Source organism: Sinocyclocheilus rhinocerous, unplaced genomic scaffold (assembly GCF_001515625.1).
Source record: "Sinocyclocheilus rhinocerous isolate Xijiao unplaced genomic scaffold, SAMN03320098_v1.1 scaffold542, whole genome shotgun sequence".
In the NCBI taxonomy this organism is placed as follows: domain Eukaryota; kingdom Metazoa; phylum Chordata; class Actinopteri; order Cypriniformes; family Cyprinidae; genus Sinocyclocheilus; species Sinocyclocheilus rhinocerous.
This window is the reverse complement of record NW_015638928.1, coordinates 797,519-822,522: the sequence shown is the minus strand read 5'-3', so window position 1 is coordinate 822,522 and position 25,004 is coordinate 797,519. Positions and strand designations below refer to the sequence as shown.

General features: G+C 40.0%; 1 protein-coding gene across 2 annotated transcripts in view; it reads right to left on the bottom strand.

Annotated features, from left to right (window-relative positions):
• Positions 1–904: 904 nt before the first annotated feature.
• The window catches only part of LOC107750032 (ubiquitin-like modifier-activating enzyme ATG7), a 78,022-nt gene continuing 53,922 nt past the window's right edge, over positions 905–25,004 (bottom strand). For both annotated transcript variants that reach the window (XM_016565281.1, XM_016565282.1), the window contains exon 20: positions 905–1,203. In XM_016565281.1, the coding sequence (XP_016420767.1) occupies positions 1,171–1,203 (33 nt within the window). In that variant the 3' untranslated portion in view covers positions 905–1,170. The remainder of the gene's footprint in view (positions 1,204–25,004) is intronic.

The window sequence follows — 25,004 nt, the reverse complement described above, 5'->3', positions numbered from 1 at the left end:
AATTCCACTAGAGCTAACTGCAATTTGTGAACACAATGAAATGATTTCACTGCTCTAGCATCACTGAGCATGTGTCAGGAAACGTAGTCTTTCATCTGGCCTCATTTTCCCATGACCTACAACACCGACTGAGACCACGAGCAGCACAGAGAAAGATCTCGAGTGCTAACCTTGTGATTACAGCTCACTGACCTAAGTGACCAAAAGCAAGCAAATATGACAGGACATTTCAGAATGGATTATGTGAATAGATTTCATGTTTATTATGAGCACAAATGGCAAATTTCAGAATGCCACATTTCGAGAGCGTTACAGTGCAGTGGTGCGAGGACAGAGTTCAGTGCGGTCATTTTCCAATGAGCCACAACACCGCAAACACACCTGAACAGAAGAGCATTGGCATTGAACTCAGGGAAGGTCCAGACCCCTGCCATAAACAATCTAATACACTTTTAATGAACATTAGGCCAGTTTAAAAAAAAAAAAGCCTGAAGACAGGATCTTAGTCAGCACAGATGCCATATTTAACGGCCCTTGGAAATCATGGCTGATGAAATGCCTTCCCAAAAACTGTCCAGTGGACAAAAACTATGAAAACTGAAAACATCTGAAAACATGATTTGGAAAGAAACGTTCACCCCAAAATGAAAAATCTGTAATTTACTCACTCTCACATTGTTTTAAACACAAGATATTCTCACTCTCACATTGTTTTAAACACAAGATATTCTGAAGACTTGGTAACCATTCAGTTGACGGTAGCCATTGACCTCTATATTTTGGAAAAAAAAATACTATGGAAGACAATGGCTACCGTCAACCATTTGGTTACCAACATCCTGCAGAATATCTTCTTTTGTGTTTTGAAGATGAACCAAGTCTTATAATAATATGAGGTGTAATATGAGGGTGTGTAAATTACATTTTAAATTTTTAAGACCGCTCAACGCTGGACTCGATGTCTAGACCAGAGCAGATCTCTGGTGTCTATCCCGACACAGACAAGCTCTGACAGCTATAATGTGATTTCATGTGAATGGTTAAGACATATTTCAACAAGTATATGATGACGGGTCATTGTGCAGTGAGGTCACTGTCTGAGAAACCAATATAAGAGCACAGACGAGCTGCCAGTTAAAGGAGCTTCATTCTGTGTCTCCAGCGGTTTCTTCAGATGCTCTCGTCGTCGCTCATGTCCCAGATCTGCAGGACGGAAGAACAGAAGATTAGAAAGCTGTTCAAACAAGAGCTGTGAAACTGTGCAGCATTATCATCTGATGACGGTTCATCTCAACATGCAAAACTCTTCTCAAGCGCTAATCCTGCACACAACACGCATGTTTGAAGACTAAACTCCGAGACTGGAGATAAGCGTCCTTTGAAGACAAAGCGGCCAGACGCGAGTGTGTGAGTGTGAGTTTGGATGACGGAGGCACACCTGGCTGTCAAAAGCTCTGTCATTGACATGCTAATAAAAGCCGAACAAAAAACAACTTCAGCGGCCTTTTCACTTTGAAGTCTGCGCCAAGTCCAAAAAACTAAACAAAAAACACACAGCAGCTCCTCATGGATCATTCATATAAAACCTTGCAGTGTAAGCCAGATCAGTCTCTGTGTGGTTATCATCAAAGTTCATCAAGAATCTCGCCCACAGGCAAAACACAATCTTGTGTAACATTTCTGAGAAAACCCGTAGATGCAGAAATGTAATATCACATCCAAAAATCATTTGTGACTCAGATGAACACTAGTAGCAGTAAAACTTTACAATTATTTTTGTATTTGCATGATTTGTAAACTAATAAATTTCATCATTTGCATCGCATAATCAGCTTTTCTGATGTGGTAAACTTGCTGGATAGCACACCCGGTGCAGAATTACACTTGAGATGTGAAGCGCTCGTGTATGAGTCCTGCGTAACACGAGTCACGATAAAACTCGTAGAAGCAAGACAAAATGACATGGTTGCTTCAGCAAATGAGCTTTTATGCCACATTTGCTTTTGTTAACATTATCAGTCGGGTTAAGTGTGGGTGCTATTTTATTTTCAAATGCGATCAAGCAACTGGACATCATTGCATTTCTGCACTGCTACAATATATGCATGAAGCAACATAAAATGTTTCAGAGAAAATGTCACGTTTTAAACATTTCGCTTTGAAACTGCCACGAAACATGCAATGTAATTTTTGCAAAAATGTTGCCGCAGGCACATATTTTACTTCAGCACATGTTTTTTTTTCTCCAGCTGCAGGTTTAATAAAGTGCACTAATATAATTGTGTTGTGTGCTGTGCTGTTAAAATGCATATACATTTTTTTTTTTTAATAGATCAAATTAATTATCCAGTTGAATTAATTTGATATACAAAATAAAGTTTGAAAACAACCAGCTTTTGTCAACTGCATCAGAAAAAAAAAGAAAAGTGTGAGCCAGTGTGTGTTTGAGAAGCACAGCTTCAGAGGACTGCATGTCTCTCTCTCTCTCTCTCTCTGTCTCGCTCTCTCTCTCTCTCCCTCTCTCTCCTCTCTCTCTCTCTCTCTCTCTCTCTCTCTCTCTCTCCCCTCTCTCTCTCTCTCTATCTCTGTGTCTCTAGCCAGAAGAGTGTCTGTATTGCTATAAAGCAGTCTTTGAAAGGCTATGAAGATCAGAAAGCTGCTGCAGCGGTTCAGAGCTGTAATTACATGAATCCTCTTAATAACAGTGTAGCGCATGCATCATTCAATTACTCCAGCGCTGTAGAGTCGCCTCATGAGCGTGTGACCGCATGTCATACATGTTACACATATCAACATATACATATATACACACAGCATGTGTGTGAGAGAGAGACAGATCAACACTATAAAGACTATTCTGCCAAACTAACACTCAGTCCCACAGGAGCTTGTGTCTGTCTTCATGAAGCACAGCGCTCTGTGCCAGTCTATTATTCTGAAGTCATTACTGAGAGAACAGCAGAGCGAAGATGTAAACACAGCAGAAGATGAGTGACCGTCTTCATTTCTCACTCACATTAACCTGTCGACAGCACGGAGTTATTATTAAAGGTGTCGTTACATAACAGAAGATCCATCATTCACAAGACATCTGTGCACTTAAAGAGCTACCATTAAAACAATGACAGGAACAAATAAACTGAAATCATACGAGATGTCCTGTTGTTAAAGTAACATTTCTTGGGAGTAAGTATGTCTCTGCAGCTTTGTATCTTAACTGGGTTGATTCTATTCATTTGCAGACTTCATGTGTCTCGGTTCGAGTCGATGGGCTTGCGTGGCCAAAGCAGCTCATCTGCAACACATGCAAACGTGATATTCACTAAAGTCAGGATGAGAACACTGCACATCACACAGCTTAACTATAACAGTAACGCTTTAGTTTGAGGAGCTGGAGGAGGAACGTGTCTGGTCAGGTTTAACACACAGCTGTGTGGATGAGGGACACGGACGAATGCATTCGGGGAAATCCAGGATATGGAAAGTCTTTAAAATGACTGATATCGAGTATTTCATGAGATCTTAGTGATGTTACAATGTCTCATATGAGTCCTCAAGTACATAAACTGGACTTGTCTAGAGGACTAGTTGAATTTTTTGCATTTGTATGATAAAGTTTTGTTGCCTTGTGTCCTTTTTGAAGCTTCGGTGCTCATTCATTTAAGCTGAATAGAAAAGAGCAACCGGTACATGATTCAAAACTCCTTTTGTGCTCCAAAGAAATTGATACCGGTCTGAACAAACAATGGATCAGCAGCAAATCATTTCATCACTGTTACTTTTACAGCTTAAAGACATGATTGATGTCATTTCTATACATTTAAGGGGGGATATGTAATATATATCGCATAAAAAACAAAATAAAATAATATAAATGTATTGAATAAATTGTTTAATATAATAATGAGCAATGAACAACATTTTTACAGCATTGTTTTTTGTTTTTGAATTCAGGTTAATTTTCATTTATAAATATACTAGTAAATAAAGTAAAAATACTATATACTATTGTTGATGGTTTGTTATATTGTTCATTGTTAGGCACTCACCCATGGTTTCACAGACGAAGCTTAAGCCTATACCAGACTAAAATGTAAGTCTGAGCTTAAGTCTGAGTCAGTTTTAGTTTAGTTTCTGTTTTTAATTCTGCTTTAGTAATTTTAGTGCTTCAACTTAAACTTATTTCAGGTAGTTGCCAAAGCAACATTTCTAAATTATTTTAGTTTTTTTTTCATTTGCATTTACATTTAGCCAATTACACAAGTCATTTAAGTTTTTCATGTAGTATGTTGTTTTATATTTCAGCTTCATTTTAATTAACAAAAATGTTTTATTGGTTTCAGTTAACATTAATAACCCTGCTTTGAATGAAATAAACATTAACTGAAATAAAATAAATAAATACAAAACTTTTGCTACTTGCCAATTCAATATTTCTTGTTTTTGTAAGTTGAAGTATTAAAATAACTATAACTAAATCAAGCTATATATATATATATATACAAATAAAAAATTAGTTTGTAACATTTGTATAAAAAAATACTGCAGTGAACACTACAATTAGTGTAAAAACTGAGAAACTGGATTAAGATGCACCATGCTGCAGAAAGGCACTGTTCACTTAACACTAGTTATTTCCATACTGTGTTCATGTACGGCAATAGTTTCTCCAGCATACAGCACAGTCTCTCAGAGCGACACGGCAGAGAGCGAGTGTGTGGTCTGTATGTTTGGGTGGTGTTACGCTGCGCTCAGGAACACTGGCTGACGTGGAAGGGGAAGTTTAGTGCGCTGCTTGGAGCACACAGTCTGGGTTTTTCCCTCCTCACGTCTCTAAACTCCTCCTCTGGCTGTCCTCCAAACTCACTTCCACACACAGCTCCACACTCGCTCCCTCCAGACCATGAGTCACCGCTTCAGCCCAAAACACACACACGCACTCACTCACACACACACACACACACACACACACACACACACACACAGCCAGTGTAGAAACACATTTCTACTGTAAACACACTCATACTGTACTGTACAGATCAAGGAGGCATGGTGAATATGGAGAGAGTGTTTCTCGCGCTCTTCTTTCTCTCCGTGTCGCACAGATTGACAGAATCAGCAGCGAGTGAAGCGCAGCGGAGGGTGTGTAGCGCTGCAGCTGTGGTTTGTTGTTGGGGACGAATGGATGGAGGCCCCACTCCACTGCGCTCATCCTGGCTCCGTCTCTCTCTGTGACACACTTCCTGCCCCACAGATCCAGGGAAAGGCCATTTTAGGGTCCCGCTCCTTCCGGACTGAGCTTTCTTCCCACCGCAGTGAAAAAAAAAGGGTTCTGTTCCTTGCAGCAATGCAGAATGTCGATTCGAAGGAGACATTCGTCCACAAACTGTCATTATTTACGCAAGTAATATGCTCATATCTTCAACACGAGCACAGACAACACAAAATGAGTCCAAGTGAACGGGAAACCTGGAATAGAGCTGCATGATTTGGAGAAATAATGTAACACTCCCAGTAGTATGCTGCGGAGGCCACACAAATAAAAGAGGGAATCAACCGTTCCCAATAAGAAAGGGACCCAAAAAACAAGACAAGCAACAACAGAAGCGTAGTATACGTACAGAGCTGGGTAGATTACTTACACATTGTAATATGTTACTGATTCCAAATTACATGACAAAAATTGTAGTTAGTAACGTAATCCCTTACATTACACATTTTAGGTAATGTAATCAGACTACTTTTAGATTACTTTTGACCTATCTCTTTTATTGCATCGAGTTAATAGGATAATTCTGTCAGGACCACTATCGTCAAAGATGATTGACAATTAGCATACAGTTTGGATTGGCGGTATGCTTCTGTTCTGGGCAAGAACTCCCTGCGCATCCATGCAGCCTAGCATAAGAGCAGCAATAACCCCCACCAGGGTAAACGGAACTGTATTGCAGATATCATTAAAGTTCAATCATTTTATGTACACATTTTAGAATTAGTCTGATTAAAAGGAGAATTAGAAGGCTGAATCCTGACTGACAGAGGAGGAGCTGGGGATGGAGGAGGGTAATTAGCTATTGAGCAATGCGAAATTCTATGATTAAATTCTAAAATGCTTATTGTAACAATTCAATTCCAATGATACTTACAAATCAAAAAAAGTTATCAGACGAAGTTCATATGTAAAACTCCACATGCGAGGCGGCAGAATGTCCCAACAACAGTTCAGTCCATAAGCCAGCCACCTATATAGTAAAATTACTTGTTATGATCACATGGAAGCCCATGAGGCAAAGTAACGCGCCAAATCTCGCGAGACAGAGCTCATCTGGGGCAAACACACACACACGTGGAGGCAACAAAACAGAAAACAGAGTAGAATAAATGCAAATGCATTACCAAATGCATGTTTAAGTGACTCAAACTCAAAGATGCAGAGACCAAGCAGCATTTACTGTCAGCTGGGATGCTGAAAAAATGCAGCACTTGTAGCGTGCATGTGTCGAGTGCTTTAAAGGATACTTTAAAAGGCTCTGTGTTTGGCTGTATGTATACTGTAACATTCACACCAAAACCGAAGTGCACTTAATCATCGTTAAGCAATGGATTCTTGATGAGAGCAAACATTACAGATGAGTTCCAGTGCAAGAGTCCTGGTGATGATCGGGTCAGTCTGGCACTCGTCTCCGCAGGACGAGGCAGGTGTGTTTCAGGTGTCATATCCGGAGGAGCTGCAGGTCTGAACACACACACTTCACATACGTCCACACACGCCGGTTTGGCAGGTGGAGCCGAGCTTATCGCGGCATCTGAGAGGAGCGCCGAGATACAGCAGAGCTTCATCAGATGAGGAAAACAGAAAGCCTGCAAGAGCAAACCTGCCCCGCTTAATTACCAGTGTGACGAGCAGCCGCTCCAGTGTGGTCAGACACACACACACACACACACACCCCCTCTCTCTCACACACACACACACACACACACACACACACACACACACTCACTCTCTCACACACACACACACACACACTCACACACACTCACACACACACACACACACACACCAGACCTCCTTAAAGCCAACATCTGAGAAAAGAGCTTGAAAGACTGGAAGGCTTTCAAAGACGAGGGCAAATCATTTGAAACCAAAGATGAGCTTTTTGGAGAAGCTGAGCCCAGATCAAACACAGCTCTCGTTCCAGAGCCGCAGAAACAGAGGTGACGTCTGCGTGTTATCATCTCTGTGCGCGGGTTTGATGTACGTTCATCCAGATGAACACGATCTGAGCTTCTAACGTCAAATGATTTAACCAGCTACTTTAATCAATCACAATACTATATAGACAATCTCCCTTGTTCAACATCAACAACAAAAGCCATATTTACACTGCAAAGCTGCATCTGACTGTTTAATGCTGCTCATGTACTCATATTTACACAAAAATTGCACAATGTAAATAGCCTATAAATTAAAAAACAGGAACTCAAATTTAATCTGCTGTAAAATCTGCATTCGCAATCACACCAAATTCCCAATCACATGGATTACTACAGAAACATCTGCAGTAACATTTCTACAACTGACAGCCGAAGTACTTTTCATCTAACGAGTAATGGGACATCTATTGAACTTATAACTTCTTGCCAAGGAAACTAAAGGCTTGCAGAGCGTTGTTAAGTTCAGGTATTGGGTAGGATTATGATGTGGAATATGGTCATGCAGAATATGAGCTTTTTAGTACTAATAAACAGTCAATAATGTTAATAATCGGTGTGCTAATAAGCAACTAGTTAATAGTGAGAATTGGTCGCTAAACTAAAGTGTTACCAAATTGTTTGTTCTGATGACTTATTTTTGGAAAGCTGGGACAGTATTTGCACAAGTTTTGAACACAAGTAAAGTATCTACTACAAGTAAGATCCAAAACAACTTCTGTTAGAAACATGTTTAGAGTGTTCCTGTTCAGTTCGCACAATAATCGACTAAAAATCTTACTTTAAGCTGCTTTTTACGTTGTTTTCCAGTGATGTAAAGGTCTCTACACTGTTTAATACTCAGTGTTCAGTGGTTTGATGACACGACTGACACGATGAGCATCAGCAATAATGAGGTTTGCCTTAGCAAACACCACTAATTACTGTGTGCACTAGCTAAAGGCCAAACCACACCACTGCAAAATTACAGATTTCATACGAGCAATCATTGGTGGATGGCGTATATTCTTCATTTTAAACATTACGTGGGCTGACAACAATCTGTAATATGAGGTTTACGATGACAACTCACAATAGGTGGAGATAATTAAACCGTCATGGTTTAAAACCATTACCTTTATCTGCAACTAGCCTAAAAAACAGAAGGAAAATCCAAATATGGAGACGATCCTATCTCTCGCTCCCATGCGAGGTTTGAAGATAAGGGCCGGTGATGTGGCCCCTAAAGGGCCCGAGAGGAGATTACAGCGCTGTTGGACAGTGCCAGGATCAGTCGTGCTCCATCTGGAGCCACGAGAACAGATAAAACAGCCAACATATCCAACGCTTTCTCCCAGTCACAACACTGCGGATCAACAGCCACGAGCCGTAATCCCAGCCATCCCCGCTTCGTTTCTACAGCGCACAAGATTGATCCCAGCTCAAACAATGTGTAAAAAACTCCTGGTGCACCTGTAACAACAGCTCTCCAGAACAGATCACGAGGATAAAGAAGCCCTGCAGGACAGTGCTCCTGGTGAGAGAGTCGCATTTAAAGGGGTCATATGATGCGATTTCAATTGTTCCTTTCAATTGTTGGAGTGTTACAAGCTCTTGGTGCATAAAGAAGATCTGTAAAGTTGCAAAGACTAAAGTCTAAAATCCAAAGAGATATTCTTTATAAAAGTTCAGAAAGGCGGGGCATAGAGGAGAAACAATAATGTACAGTATGTGGAAAATAATGTGTTTTTTGAAGCTTAAACTGCATAAACACATTTCATTACACCAAATACACAAAATAATGTGCTTTTTAGCAACATTATATGATCCCTTTAACACTTAAAGTGCAGGAATACTTTGGTCATGAAACTTTTTATCTAAAAAAATTAGATACATTATCCTTCAAAAGTTTGGTGTCAATTTCTTAATGTTTTTGAAAGAAGTCTCTTCTGCTCACCGAGACAGCATTTATTGAAGCAAAAATACAGTAAAAATGTTTTCTGTGTGAATATCTGTTAAACTGTAATGTATTTCTGTGATGCGCAGCTGTATTTTCATCATCATTATTTCAGAAATCATTCTAATATGCTGATTTGCTCCTCAACAAACATTTCTGATTATTATCAATGTTGAAATCAGTTGTGCTGCACAATATTTTTTGTGGAAACCGTGATACATTTTATTTTTCAGGATTCACAGATTAAAAGAAAGTTCAAAATAACAGCATTTATTTAAAAGATAAATTATTGGTAACATTTTAAATGTTTTTATTGTCAATTGTTGTGTTGATCAATTTAATGCGTCTTTGCGGAATAATTTCTTAAAAAAAAAAAGTACTGACCCCAAACACGTCAAGATATGTCTTTGTGTTGCTTAATACAACAGATATTAACACAAAATTAATGCTATGAAAAATAAATATGAATATTCCATATATTTCTTGACAGAAAAAGTTTTGAAATCCTTATTCTTTGATGCTGGAGTTCCTAGCCATTCAGTGAGTTACTTTAGTAGTGAGTTTGATTTTAATCACATTAGTGTTTAGTGAGTATCAATTTTGGCCCCTGTTGATCAATCCTGGTTATACAGGACAGAAGAGAAACAAATTAACTGATAAAAGTAACTATTGGAATACTGCTATATGTTCTGTAATTGAAGATAAAACGTCTTTGTTTGCTTTGGGCAGTAAGTGGTTAGCATGTTGTTTCTGTTATGAGTTGTGTGTATGTCATGATGCAACAGGCTAATTTCTGCTGAAGAGCTGCTGGCACATCTGCAGATTAAATGTAGCTGGTGCTGAAGGCGGCTAATAATAAAACACATTCATTCACACTGGAGAATGACTTATAGTGAAGAGCCTGTAATGTGATCACTCGCTCTGGTGTTATATATGTGCCGCTCACGCTGTGAGGACATCAGATCTCCGGCTTGAACAGCAAACACTGGCGTTTCTGCAGCTCTGCTTCATGTGTTTGTGTGCTGGAGGAACGACCATCACACTTGATCCCAAACCAGACTGAAGCAAGCTAGAAACGCCTTATCACGGCAAACAAAGTCACAGTTTAAAGAAAGATTGAATCTGCTTATGGATGTTACATACGGCTTGTGTAGTTCAAGCTCAAATGAGCGGAGGACTAGGACAATTTTGTTGTTAGTCAGCTGAACAGTTACAAAAAAATAGCAATATTTTATTGATTCATGGACAGACGCTGGACCAGAAACACCATGATTTGGCTTTGATTTAACGATTAGTTATATAAATACATAAGGGCTAAAAATGTCAGAAATAGAAAGAGGCGTCCGTTGACTGAAGGCATAGACAGCACCGCACACGTCTAGCCCTAAATAGTGTGTAGCTTGTATTGTACTGTAGCTAGTAATGTAGCTTGCGCTCACTGTTGTACACGGAAGCAGCTCCGGGGGAATGACGTATGAGGTCGGCGTTGTGCATGCGCTGCTCAGAAGTGACGCAAGTACAAAACGAGGATTTGTAAAGAAGAATGTCGGAGGATTTCGATATAAGCCAAGAGGAGACTGGTTTTCCTTTGCTAAAGTAAGGAAACTTTGCTTCCTTTGCTCCTGTTTTCACGAGACTCACCGGTGCATGCGTAATGCTGACCTCATACGTCATGCTCCCGGAGCTGCTTCTGTGTACAACTGCTGGCGCAAGCTACATTAAAGTGATTATATGTTTTGAATATGGATATTTTTCTTACAAAAACGCATCGATTCGCTACAGAAGGCCTTTGTTCACCCCCCGGAGCCGTGTGAGACACTTTTTTTATGGATGGGCGCTTTTTATTTAAGTTCTTTTGGACTGATGCATGCAACACCCACTGAGTGCCATGAAACAGCTTGAAAGATCAAAGACAATTTTTTTATATAACTCCGACTGGATTCGTCTGAAAGAAGAAAGTCATATACACCTAGGATGACTTGAGGGTGAGTCATTTATGGACTAATTTTCATTTTTAGGTTAACTAACCCTTTAATGCTGTACAGTTGCTTTGACACAATCTGTATTGTTAAAAGCGCTATATAAATAAAGGTAACTTGACTTACACTTCAAATGTATCTCTGCCCCAGTATAAAAACAGCTCTGATGTCTATGGGTTAAACTTATGTTTCATAGTGTTTTATGTTTCTATGTTTCCAACTGCAGTGCTCACTAGAAAGTGGACTAGTACTGCACTCCTAAAAATAAAGGTTATTTTTGGCAGTGATGGTTCTATGAAGCACAAAAGGTTGTTTTTATAGTGGAAAAGGTTCTTTAGATTATTAAAATGTTCTTTGTAATAGAAATCAAATGGTTCTACTAAGAGCTGTTCCCTGAAAGATTCTTTATGAAAACCAAAACGGTTCTTCTGTGGCACTGTTGTGAAAATCCCCATTATTTTCAAGAGTGTGGGTTATATTAGTGTTTTCTCCACAGATTGGCCTATTTAAAATCAAATCAAGGTCAAACCGTTCAAAGCACAGAAACAGGGAGGTGAATAATCTAAACACTGGCATTGCAAATATCCATGAATGAGAAGCCATGTACTCGCTTGTGAGGAAGTTTAGGAGTTTTAAGCCTCTTGATGAAAGACAAATATGTTTAACTAAGAGTTGCTGTAAACACAACACAGCTGGCTTTACACTCAACCACTGATGTGATCGTAACAACACGCAGAGCCACTTAACAAAACAGTTCTGAGAAAAGAGCGCATGTGTGTGACCGTTTCACCCAAAGCTTTAAACAGACGACCAACACGGCCTTTCAAAGCTGACGGCTGATATATGAGATATGTACATTTCAAAGACAGCAGAGATGTACACAACGCTGCTCAATTCTACTCTATTTCTACAAAAAATCCAATATTTACTATCTTTAGACAAGTCAGTAGAGTGTTATCACCCAGCAGAAACGGTTTCCAAACAATTAGTAAATAAGATTTTGTGACGATCAAGTTTGTAATAAAACTCATTTGATAACATATGTTCATTATTAAAGAAAATACTCAGTTCCCTTCCGAGGGAACTTCGAACTGCGTCCTCTAGTGGTGAATGAACGCCTTCAGAGTGACCGGTGTCTGAAGCTTACATCTAAACACGAAAATAGCATTGGTCAGCGACAGCTTATTATGTCACTACCGTGCGACCACAGTATAAAAGGGCACCAGGAGAATACGTCATCCTCTTCACTGACCTTTGGTTTATGTTAGCAGTAAGCTAAGCACGGCTAGGAGTGCATGTTCTCTCGCCAGAGGCTTTGCTCTGATACCTGCGGTTTCACACGGCTCGCGTGTTGTGTGTGTGGTGAGGAGTAAGCACATTCAGCTCTCGAGGGAGTTGATTGTGCTCGTCGCATTCACTGCTTATTTCTTGTGAGAGATAAGCATGAATTGAACGTGCTCGACTCATGAGGAGACGGCTCGTGCTCATCGTGATGCATTTGCGGGACTACTGAGAGGGGAGGTGAGTACTTCACCATTTACCCGAGTATGTAGACAGCGTTTGCATGAGTGCATTCGCGGCAGCAGTTTCCGTTCGCGCTTGATTTCCGAAGAAATCTAGTGCGTGAGCGAAGTGTGTTTGGCTCCCACGGGAGCTAAATACATGCTGTGCGTTGTGGTGAGAATTATATGCCTATTGCCCGCGATTCGCGGTTGATGGGCAGAACTGGAAAGGACTTGATGGGAAATCTTTCCCTATAAGTAATTTCCTGCTGTTATGTAAGGAATTGCATAATGTTGCATTGTTGGACAGATGATTTTATCATGTCCTTATCAGATACCACATTATACTGCATTCCGGGAGCCCATTTTTCTGCGAAAAACCTTTACTTTCAGTCAGGGTTGTATGACTCTCTGCTCAAGTGTTGGCTTGCGAGCCTCCTTGATGCTTGGCCCTGAACTGAGCTGATGCTCCTGTACCCACAGTTGGGTGTGGTTGAGTATCATGCTCTCTGGGGCTAGAGGCAAGACTTGAAGGAGAAAAGCCTTAATTCACCCTGAAGCCACCGTCCCTCCGCCTGACCGAGGTTAGGCAGGAGCCTCCTGTGCTTGCATTGCAATCTCTCGTGCTGGACCTATGAGGTTTTTTGGTTAGTTTCTATGTCTCACAGAACTACCTACTGACGGTCCGAACCCAAGTGTTCTTTGGAATTCACCTTCAGAATATATCTGCGAACTTGAGTCATGCACTGGAGCCGTGGTGGGTGAGTACGATTCATTTCATATTTATATTGCTAATTTTATGTGGTCTCACTGACTAGCTTTTTTCCGCAGAGTTACTTGGACCCGTCTTTGTACCTCAGACTTTGTTACAGGGTTAGGACCTCTGAGAGCACCTCCCCTGCTGAAATCAGAGTCTCTTGCTGTCGACCGATTGCGGTGTACTGGATCCAGGCTGGATGATAGCCTTACATCTTCGGCCTCATACTTGCTGGATCATGCAGTCAAGTCGCTAGGCTTCTGCGGGAGCCTCCTTGGTCATCAGATCCCCAGTATAGCGCTGCAATCTCAGGACTCGCGGGTCCTCCTTTCAGGCTAGCATTTTCGGAGTGTAATGCTTCATGACGTGCTCCCTGATGTCCTGGCTGGGTGTTTGCTTCGAGAAGCTGCCCCAGCCAGGACGCTCTACTCATGTCTCGCCCCGAGGAGCCTCCTGAGATTTGAGTCATTCACTAAACCATCATGCACATTCTCTGAGTTAGAGCTCCTCTCGCTGAGGCGTCGAGTGGCTTCACTCCTAACTCCACTCTGCAGTACGATAGATGGTTAGGACCACTTGGTCCTCCCTGTCACACTGCCCTTATGGTCAAACCAGTGAATCGCCCCTCTGTGGAGTGGGCTTGAGTACACTGCTTTCACCGAGGTAAGAGTGAGATCTGTTTCTGCTGAAAATTTTCCTGAGTGCTTTGGCTCTGAGGAGCTGTAGCTCTTCAGGCATGAATGGTTTATTAGGTCCCGTTGTTTTTTATGGGTTTTTTCGGGTCTGGTTAAACGGGACCCATTAGACTATGTTTGGTTGTAACAGTTGACGATCTCTCATCTCTCAGGATAGCCTTCTGGTCGAGCTAGGAAGTGCTCCCCTCACTGCGAGGGCTAGCTATGAGCCTACCGCTCTTAGTTTGAGCTATGAGGGCCTGCCTCAGCCCGAGGGCTGAGAGCGCCGCTCCCAAGAACTCCATATGCAACTATACCGAGTTGTTAGGCCCGCCCCTGTTGCCTCCTTGGCCAGTTGCCTCTATGGTGGGAGCCTGCTGCTCCCGGACGGAATGTGTCATTCCCTTCGCAGCCGAATCCCGTTCCTGGTGCCCATTTGCGGTTAACCTGCTTCTCTGTGCGTGGTAGTGCTCCCCTCTCTGCGGGAGGGTCATCTATGAGCTTGCCACTCCTAAGCAGAACATGTGAGTTCTCCTCTCTACCTGGAGAGCTAAGAACTCTGCCCCAGGGCTATAGACCGCTCTTTCTGGTTGAGCTGAGTTACTCCTCTCCCTGAGCTCCGTCAGGCAGCCATACCAGGTTGTCAGGCCATCTTGCCTCCCTGCCAGGCTGCCCTTAGGGGTGAGCATAGCGTTGCACCCCCTTACTCTAGAGGGTTACCTATGAGCACTCCCTCTCATCCCGAGTGTTGAGTTCTCCGCTCCCCAGGGCTCTGTGAGTCAGCAACACCAGGCGGTTAGGCCCCCCTTTCTGCCACCCTGATATGCTGCTCTTGTGGTTGAGCTAGTAGTGCTCCCCTCACCCTAGAGGATCACCGATGACCATACTGCTACCCGAGTCGAGCTTTGTATCCCCCTGTCAGTTTGAGAGCTGGGTGCTACGCTCCTTCAGTTATGTACGAGCACAATGCTCCGGAGCCTGTCCTGTGACTGTGATGACTGAGTTGGCGATGCTCCCCTCATATGGAGGGTCTTTTCTATGAGATACATTATTCCCAATTCTCATGCGCTCTGGGCATGTGCACTTCTGAAGACTGAATTAAGTAACTGCTGCCTGAGCGTATCACAGTCACATACCGCTCCTAGGCCTGTCTAGGAAGCAGCCCCAGTGACCCCGTAGCAATGGTGCTTCTGAAATCCATGTTATGGTAAGTGCACACGCTGAGCTTCTGTGCACTTTCTAAAATCCACATCCTGGTAAGTGTGCACGCTAGGCGCCTTGCGCACTTTTCTAAAATCCTATATGGTATAGGTCATGCGCCGCCAGCTTCGTACCCTTTCTCTGAGCTGGTGCAGGCCCCATTTCCTACCTTGGGCCCCACTCTACTTATTTATCCTTGTTGATACCTCTTGAGCAGGGCATCTGCTACCGAGGACCTTTCGAGGCAGTTCCTAGGCTAGGCTCTCCCCTTAAGTAACAGTATTTCTTAAATCCATGTTATGGTAAGTGCACACGCTGAGCTTCTGTGCACTTTCTAAAATCCACATCGTGGTAAATGTGCACGCTAGGCACCTTGCGCACTTTTCTAAAATCCTGTATGGTATGGGTTACGCGCTGCCAGCCTTGTACCGGTTTCGCCTTGGGCCCCACTCCACTTGTGTATCCTTGCTGATACCTTTTTGAGCAGGGTGTTGCTACCAAGGATCTGTCAAGTCAGTTCCTTTGAGCAAGCTCATCCAGAGCTGACGGTAGCCCCTGGGTGACAGGCCAGGGTTTAGTTATGGTCCTAGATGCTTGGCCGTATCCCCTTAAAGGAATCTCTTTGTTTCTGATTCCAAGCCTTGAGCTCTGCCCTGGGTTCAGGCTTCCTCAAGCCCAGGCCTTAACAGGTGAGTTCTTTGGGGTATGCAGCTCAGGTTTTTGGCCGAAGGGGATAATGTCACTGACAGCCGTCAGGGGGTCCCAGGGGCAACTACCATTATGTTGGTAGAGTTGGTATTTAGTGCTCGCCTTAGTGCTTGGCATGCACTCCCCTCAGCATGGCAGTGTGAGGATACCATTTCCCATAGCGACCGCTAGAGGACGCAGTTTTAAGTTCCCTCAGAAGGGAACGTCTCAGGTTACATATGTAACCATGGTTCCCTGAGAAGGGAACGAGAAACTGCGTCCTCTAGAAGCTTCGCCATGCTTCAGACGCGAGCTTCAGACGAAGAAGCAGATGATGTATTTTCCCAGTGCCCTTTTATACTGTGGTCGCGCCGGTAGTGACGTCATAGGCTGTCGCCGGCCAATGTTATTGTCGTGTTCAGATGTATGCTTCAGACACCGTAGCGACCGCTAGAGGACGCAGTGTCTCGTTCCCTTCTCAGGGAACCATGGTTACATACGTAACCTGAGACTTTTTTTTTCTACACAGAGACACAGCAGAATCATGCACTGATTGTCATTGATATAAGTCTCTAGGTTCAGGAGCTGCAGCATCCAGCCAAAGCATCATGAAGATATGAAAAGGCGGCTCTGCTCAGGTTAGAGAGATGAATGGCTCTGTCAGCATCTCTGACACCACATCAATCCTCATGTAAGTCTGAAAACAACTGCATTAAAATGACATTTAGAGCACCAGCCAATCCACAGAATACAAGTCACACATCACACTAACAACAGCCAGATCATCTGCTCACTTTACGCAATTATCTATTTCTCCTTAATGGCGTTATCGTCAACAACAACATTTTATAATGTTAATAATAATGTGCAAAATTACAAAACTGTGTTTACAACTGTGTTACAAAACTTTCAACATGTGCCATACATGTTGAAAGATGTATTTCTCATTTATTAAATGTATAAAACGGCATAAGTGTTCCTGAACTCCTAAATGAACAGCATGTAATGCAGTAACACTAAACTGCTGTTTAATAGTGACTGCGCTCTTCATTCTTCATGCTTTACAGACTGATTTTAGACGGCAGACGCATATTAACAGCATAGTAACACAATTTGACTTGCACATCATAATATTGCATTTATGTTGTAGATATTACTGATTAATCTCACAGAGGTTGTGTTTTGAGTGAATTAACCTGCCAATAAAGTGGTTTAGTGCGCCGGTGTTCAGCTGAACAACCTACTGTCATCAGATTATTTCAATCAATTATTTTGTACAGTTAAAATTCTGTTTTATTTTATCTCCTAATTCGGTGCATTTATTCCAAATTTTAATAAAACATTTTAATAGTCAAAATGTATGTACTCAATTGAATTAATAAAACTACAATAATTTTTGTTAAAATTCTAACAGTGCATTATGAACTCTTATTTTTTCAGAAATTCAGTTTCTTTTCATTTTCAAGGATTCTGTGTTTTATGATTTGATACATTTTTTTTTTTTTACAAAAACGGTCGTGTGATCAAGTGTTAATCAAATGAATGCTTTAAATGTGAACAATTTAATTAAATCTTTAAAAATAAAATCAAACGAAATCTGAACAATTATTTTCCTCTTTTGGCAAACAAAGTGCTTCATGACTTTTTAAATTAAATAAAAAAAAAATAGATTGTGTGTGAAATTGTGTGTTAATGTGTAACATTCCTTAATGTTTTTATAAACTATATTATTATAATTATTATTCCTGTTGCTGTTCCTTTGAGAAGTACATTCTACTGTACAATAGTAATATATTTAGTGTGCTTGTAGTGTCTTGCAGTGTCATATTCCTCATTCATTTCATCATTACTGAAATAAAGAGGCCTTCCTGGCTGTATACTGAGGAACTTTAGCTGATAATGATGTTGGTGTGTTGCTGGAACAGGCGTGTCTGACAGGTTTGTGTGGGAGATCATAACGCAGCAGAAGAACTGGATCATTTGACTGGAAACACACAATGGCATCTTTATTAGAGTGATGGATGGAATCAGAAATGAAGGGAAGTGAATCTGAACGCGTCTGAGCACACAGAGCTCTATTGTGTGCCGCGTCAGGAGAACTCTTGTGTCCGTACATCACCGCCTCTAACCGCAGATAACAAGGTCATTCACCGAACGTGAGGATCGACGACAGCCCTCGCCGGCGGGAAGAAGACTAGTCGACACGCAGAGCTCGGCAGAATACTTACAGTCCGTTACTGATTACAGATGACATGATGAAAACTGTAGTTAGCAACGTAATCTGGGTTACTCATTGTAGGTCATGTTCTGTAATATTATAAGTATATCTGACTACTTTTTAGATTACATTTTACCTAATCTGTTTCAAACATGCCAGTAAATGTACCATATTGAAAGAAAAAAACAAACAGAAAAAAAAAATATTTCATTATTTTATACTGTATCAACATCATAAAATGCATTAAATGTTACATTACCGCAGGATTTCCCAAACTGGGCTTAATGTAAAAACTGCGGTGGGTTTGAGAGTTGATAAAAAGCTAATAATTAATTCAGTCATAAAAATAATAAATAAATTACTTTAAAACAAAAACAATCAAAATAAAAGATTCGAACACTAAAAATAGAAATATTTAATTGTTTACCTGCATGTAAATGTGACCATTAACCATAATCAGAGAGCTGTAAACATGTGAACGTGTTGTTAAATTATTTGAAATATTCATCAGTCAGAGATATTTCAAGTAAAGTATTTTATTTTAAGGGGTTTGGCTGACAAAAATGTTTGAAAATTCCTGCATTACACGAACAAACATTAATAAACATGAAAACATCAACGGCATCCCTAATAAAAAAGTAATATATTTAAAATACATTTATTTCATACTAAGTATAGTTCAAATCTCTTAACATATTTACTGACATATCGCTAGAGACTTACTGATATAAAAATGATAATACAATTCATTTGTAGTACTGCTTGTGCACAATGCACATTACTTAATATTAAGCCTGAAATGTGTTTTAATGTCACTATTGAAGAGGATTGTACGATCTCTGAATAATATTGCTCTTTAAATGCCAGATATTTAAAGTTTACCTGAAGTATACTTTAGCACAATCAAATATACTTCAGTATATCTTTAGTTGGACTTTAGCACTACTTCCGCACAATTAAAGTGCATTAAGCACAAAATTAGTTGTTTCAGTTTAACAGACTTATACCAGTTTAGTATACCAAAAGCACAACTGCAGAGTATTTTTATTAAGCACATAAATATGTAAATGTATTTGTAGCATACTTAGCATGAAATAAATGTATTTCAAATACATTTTCTTACATGCATTCGTCACTAGAGATTGCATGCCCAAAGTCTTCCAGGATTGAAGTATTTCTGTCCAGACCTCAGAATCAGCAGTTACTGAAGCTCAGTGAATATGACGACGGCATACTGCCGTGTTTCACAGCTACAGATCACCAGTGTTTAGGAACTTGCACAATTATTTGTTTCATGGTCTAACTGCTTGAGAGGTGCTATTCTCCCTCGGATTCAAAAGCATGGTTAGCAAATTTATTTACATGACCATTCTATATTGTGAATATAGCCAAAGCTAAATGGTATGACACATAAAAAGAGTAAAAAAAAGGAAGAATTAAAGAGAATCAATAAATTAGAATAATTTACAGCCATTTTATGAATATGTAATCATGTGATCCATAAAAAAGTAACTGTAATCTGATTATTCATAATTTTAGATATGTTAATAGTCTTAGTGAGTTAAATTCTTAGTCTTGATTTTTTTTTTTTTGGTTGTATGGTTTAAGTTGATCACATTTTTTTATATGAATGTCATCTTTTTGTGTTATTGTGAAGCATGGTCAGCATTTATGTTGTTTTAGGGTGCTATATAAATAAAAATGACCATGACAATGTAATCTGATTATGTGCATTTTAAAATGTATTAAAATCCTACTAGTACTTAATGTTTTGAATCTGATTATGTAATCCAGATTAAATGTAATCATTTACTACCCAGCTCTGTCGATGCAGTGGAAACTGATGAAGAAGCAATGTGTGTTGTGCTTTTATAAAGCACTTTGGTCTGCTTCAGTCAATCAGACTGTGTCCAGATCTCACTTTAGTAAAATGACAACATAAATGTGTTGAAAATAAATGAAATGCACTATCATCACCCTCGGCAGAAAAAGACAGCTACTGACATCTCAGACCCTGAATTCACTGAATGAACAAACATTCACTGCCTTTACTTCCACAATGTGATCTGTGCAAAAGGATATTCAAGGACAAAAAAACACACAGAAAGGGGGCTTTGTTTTATCTACCGAGATTTGATTGAATGGTGAAAGTGAAAATTCAATACCAGAACTTGCTCAACCGAAAAGGAAAGTGATTTCAGAGCCGGAGCGAGTTATAACAATTTGATGAAAGGTCACTGACTACTTAACTCTCTGCAAAAACATGCACTGACGAATAGTGAACAAAGACCAGAAAGAAATATTCAGAAAATAAATCTGGGTCAATTCTGATTTCATATAATAATCATGCAATAATGGATGGGCCTTAGCGGTTATTGCATCTGCATAAACTGTGGCGCGCATGTGAGCAGCACGCTTCATCAGACCTGGTTACTGTGATGGAGAACTCGAGCAGATCAGATCTCTGATTGATAAACACGGGGTATTCCTGTCAGATCCCAGGTGAAGTGAACAAATGATCCGGCTAAAGCACTCTCTATTACTCCTCAATTCACAAATGTAAGCTTCAATCCATGTTTATATTCAATCTATATTAATGAGGAAAAAAAATTAACTTAAATGATTTTAGCAAATGGCTGCAATATAACAAAGAGTGAAAAATTTAAGGGGGTCTGAATACTTTCCGTACCCACTGTATCTGTCTATAACTCTTCTAATTTTTATTTTTATTTTTTTAAATGTATAAAGTGTGTTAATTTGTGCCGTGATAACCTACCAGCAATGTAAAGATGATTTAAAAAATATATTAGTATGAGTACATTACAATATAACATTTTTAGAACGAGTACATTATCATTTATGGGCTTAAAAACAAGATGCAAACAATCAGAATATTGTACCTGGTGGGGAGTGCACAATGTAAACATGAAACATATGCCATTATTGTACTGTGGTACAGTTCTGGAGGCCCTTCATAATGCAGAGCTCAACTGCCTGCTCGGCCAATAGTTAGAAATGGCCCTATAGTATGAAGTGTTTAATAAACAGCTGTTTTACTAAATTCTGCTGAGGTGAAATTCAATGCAGTCCCGTATCGTGACTGCTGGTGATACACAGCCCTATTGCTGTCTCTGCGGTGGCACATGTCAAGAGAGCGAGGCTGTTTTCAGATGAAGCTGTGTCTGACGGGGCTAAAAGGAGAAAGCCATGTGTAGGCCATCCTGCTCTTCCTGTCCAGCGGCTAAAACGATGGCTTCCTTCCCATCATCCACACGGACACGCTCGCTCCAGCCCACGGCCGACAGTAAATATCACCCCAAAACCGCTTCCCAACCCACGCCTTCAACAGAAGAGTCCTGTGAGTCCAGCGCCCAAATACTGCCACAGCACTCACTATACATCACACAGCTCAGAACCATCTACAGCCATGAGACAACATCAAAACCCACTAAAGACCAGTCGCATTTAGAGAGCTTCACCCAAAATATCAGTGACGGCCTGTCACGAGGTTTGGGTCTTTAAGCCCAGCGTAAATTCATGTTTCATTAAATATTTACATGGTTGCCAGGTTAAAAGTAAAAGGATCAGCATTTATCTTACACTATCAACAAATCACCATTACTACCATGTATATGAACATACTATTTTTATATTCACAAAAAGCTACTTCGAAGTATAATGTTGTTAACACAAAGAGATGAAGATGAGATGACATCATTAAACACTAACTGCGACTGTATCAACATGCAAAGTTTTTGATGAAAAAGCCAAAACTAAAATGTATTTTCAAAAATAGAAACTCCGTTCTAAAGACTTTCTGCAGTTTCTTCAACAACAACAACGAGAGAGAGAGAGAGAGAGAGATACAGACCTTTTTTTACAGACCATGAGTTTTCATGCTTGGGGTTGCCAGATGTCAAGAGTTTAAATCCCCCCAATTGCTGAGACTAAATCTATCTACCATCAAATGCTGTCAGTGACAAACTGTAATAAATCCAAATATGATCTTGACTATTTTGTTTGCAATGTTTTAATAGAAAGAAAACATGAATATAATTTGGAAATATTGGAATTAGTCTTCATATTGAGAGTATGTTATGTTCATTTAATAAATTAGGAAATGAGATGAGGTGAAATAAAGCATGTGTATGAGCTGGCAATCTCCTGATTTGTATTTACAGATGACAGTGCAATAATAACCATGATCAGTAATCACGATTATAATTGATCAGCTTAGCCATTATCCGCCTGACTAATATAAGTTTTCATCACTAAAACTTCCAGACTTTTAGTTGACTAAAACAGATTGAGTAAATATGATTATAAACTACAAAGGACACACGACTAAGACTAAATTAAAACTAAAAACCAGCTGACAAAAACACTAAATCAATGCCTTATCAAGTGTATGCAATGCTATTTTAATCAGAACATAATAAATCATAATAGTCATGACTTCTCACAGCAGGCTAGCAGGAGCATACTATCTAGACTAGTTTAGCTAACTAATGCTCCCTCATTTTAGACACCAGGAGAATCCTGCCAGTGAGATTCGGTCAAAAATTAAATCCAGCAAACAACAAACATGACCACGTTTCTTGGAAATGTCGCCATTAGGAAAGAAGAAATTACTGTGAGAAAGCACTTCATGCCTAGTTTGACTGCACACAGAAAGAAAGGCTACCATCGGTTTTTATTTTAATTCCTGTGACAGAATACAGTAGCGCTGCTAAATTTCAGCCGTGCACAAAGAGCACTGCCTAAAAAGCTCAGCGCATTAATTTGATATTGGCTCTCTCTTACAGTGCATTCATTCAGATATAATGTCAGACGGACAGACTGTTCCAGAAACAGATTACCTCACAAGATGAACAGTGCGTACTACTCCACACACACTACAATATAACACACTACCTTATAAACACTTGAATACAAATCTAATCTCAGTTCTTCTGTCAAGTAATGCTGCAGCTCTATAAGAGCTCCTCTAAACCCACGGGTCTGGAATCATTTCGGTGAGAAACGCTCACTTTTCCTTCACTGAACACACTGTTAGACCAAAGTCTCTTGCGGAAATGGCTTGTGAATGTTGACTTGATTATCAGGTCTAAACATGACACTTAAAAAGTCATCCCTTCAGACTTTAAGCCTAATTAAACCTTCCCAAGTATTCACTACAGGCTATGCTAACACCAGCAGTATAAAATTAGGACGGTTTGATGGCCTTTGCACTGGTTCGATCTGAGCACAGAAAAGCTTTCCTGAAGGACCATCAGCTGATTGGACGATGTTGTTTATATCTGTTGAGTTCCACAAGAACACATTATTATGTAATTTCATATTGTGCTCTTACAGCAAAATCAAGCATGTTAAAAGCCAAATATAAACAGACACTTTCCATGAATAGAGTACAAAACAGGACGCTCAAACTGTTTTTCCCCCTTTTTTTAAAAATATCATATGAGCCATCTTACTTTTATTCATTTGCAAATGTTACCAAAATTAGACAAATGTCTAAATACAGTTTGATTTGTGTGCTTTAAATGAAAATTAAATAGACATGCAAATTAAATTATATCCAAATGATGTTAATTTTGGGGTGTTTGTACATTTCGCGAATAAAAAGAAAAGCATACACTCTTGATAATCAAAATATTTAATAATAGTAATAAAATGTTACTCCTCAAAAATGGATTTAATATATTAATGTCAAAGTTATGATTTGCGTCATGCATTTAAAACCCTTTGGGTGGGGTTGTTGTTGCACAGATATTTTATGGGTTTAAAACTTGTGCTAGATTCATTCTGAAACATATCAAACTGTTCTCAACATAATATTTCTGTGTCTAATGCTTAAAAACATTGTAATGAGACACAAAAGTGTACCACATTCACTGAAAATGGCAAAGAAAAGACACGTTTTAAAGCGTAGTTGCTAGCCGTTTCCACAGAAAGTATCCTACTGAAGCAAACAGAGCAGAAGTAATGAGAGATGTGTCTCTCTCCGCACAAATAACACACAACTAGAACTAGAAGTGGTACATTTCCATTCATTTCACAGCGTGACTTCAATCCTGAATCAGCACGAACACACACGAGTTAAAAATACAAGACGCCAACATGGGAATACAAAGCGCCTGACTGCAATGAATCTGAAGGCTTCAGACAATAAGCATGGGCAAATGCAGGAGCACATATCCTCTCATTTTGGGTTGGACTGTGTTTGCGTCTCTAAACCGCTCTGGAGAGCAGAGGACTGCTGATGTGGGACTTTCCCACAGTTTCAGTCTTCAAACTGGCTGTGTTTGTCACTGGAGAGTCCCGGCGAGGGACCGTTCCCAGAATCCAAACCCTGTTCCTGGGTAAGCTTGGCTCGCTGCGGTAAAGAGCCGGAGATCAGTGCAAACTAAGGAAAACTGTCCCTGGATCAGGAGCAGATGGAGGTATTTTTGGAACACATGATCTGCAGAGCAAGTCGAAGTGAAGTCTGGGACCGGAGCCAGGAACAGCAAGAACTGACTGCATTACGGCTATTTTTCTTTCTGCAACTTCCTGAGCGGGAAGAATTACACAAATGTAGCATTAGGGTTGGGTTCGTTTTCTAAATTACATTTGTGTTGCAACCATTATATATGCTGATTTAGTCCAACATTAGGATTCCACGGTCCTCTGCAAGATTAGGGGGAATTAAAAAAAAAATAAAAATAAAAAAATAAAAAATAAAAAAATAAATATATATATACAGTGGGTACGGAAAGTATTCAGACCCCCTTAAATTTTTCACTCTTTGTTATATTGCAGCCATTTGCTAAAATCATTTAAGTTAATTTTTTTCCCTC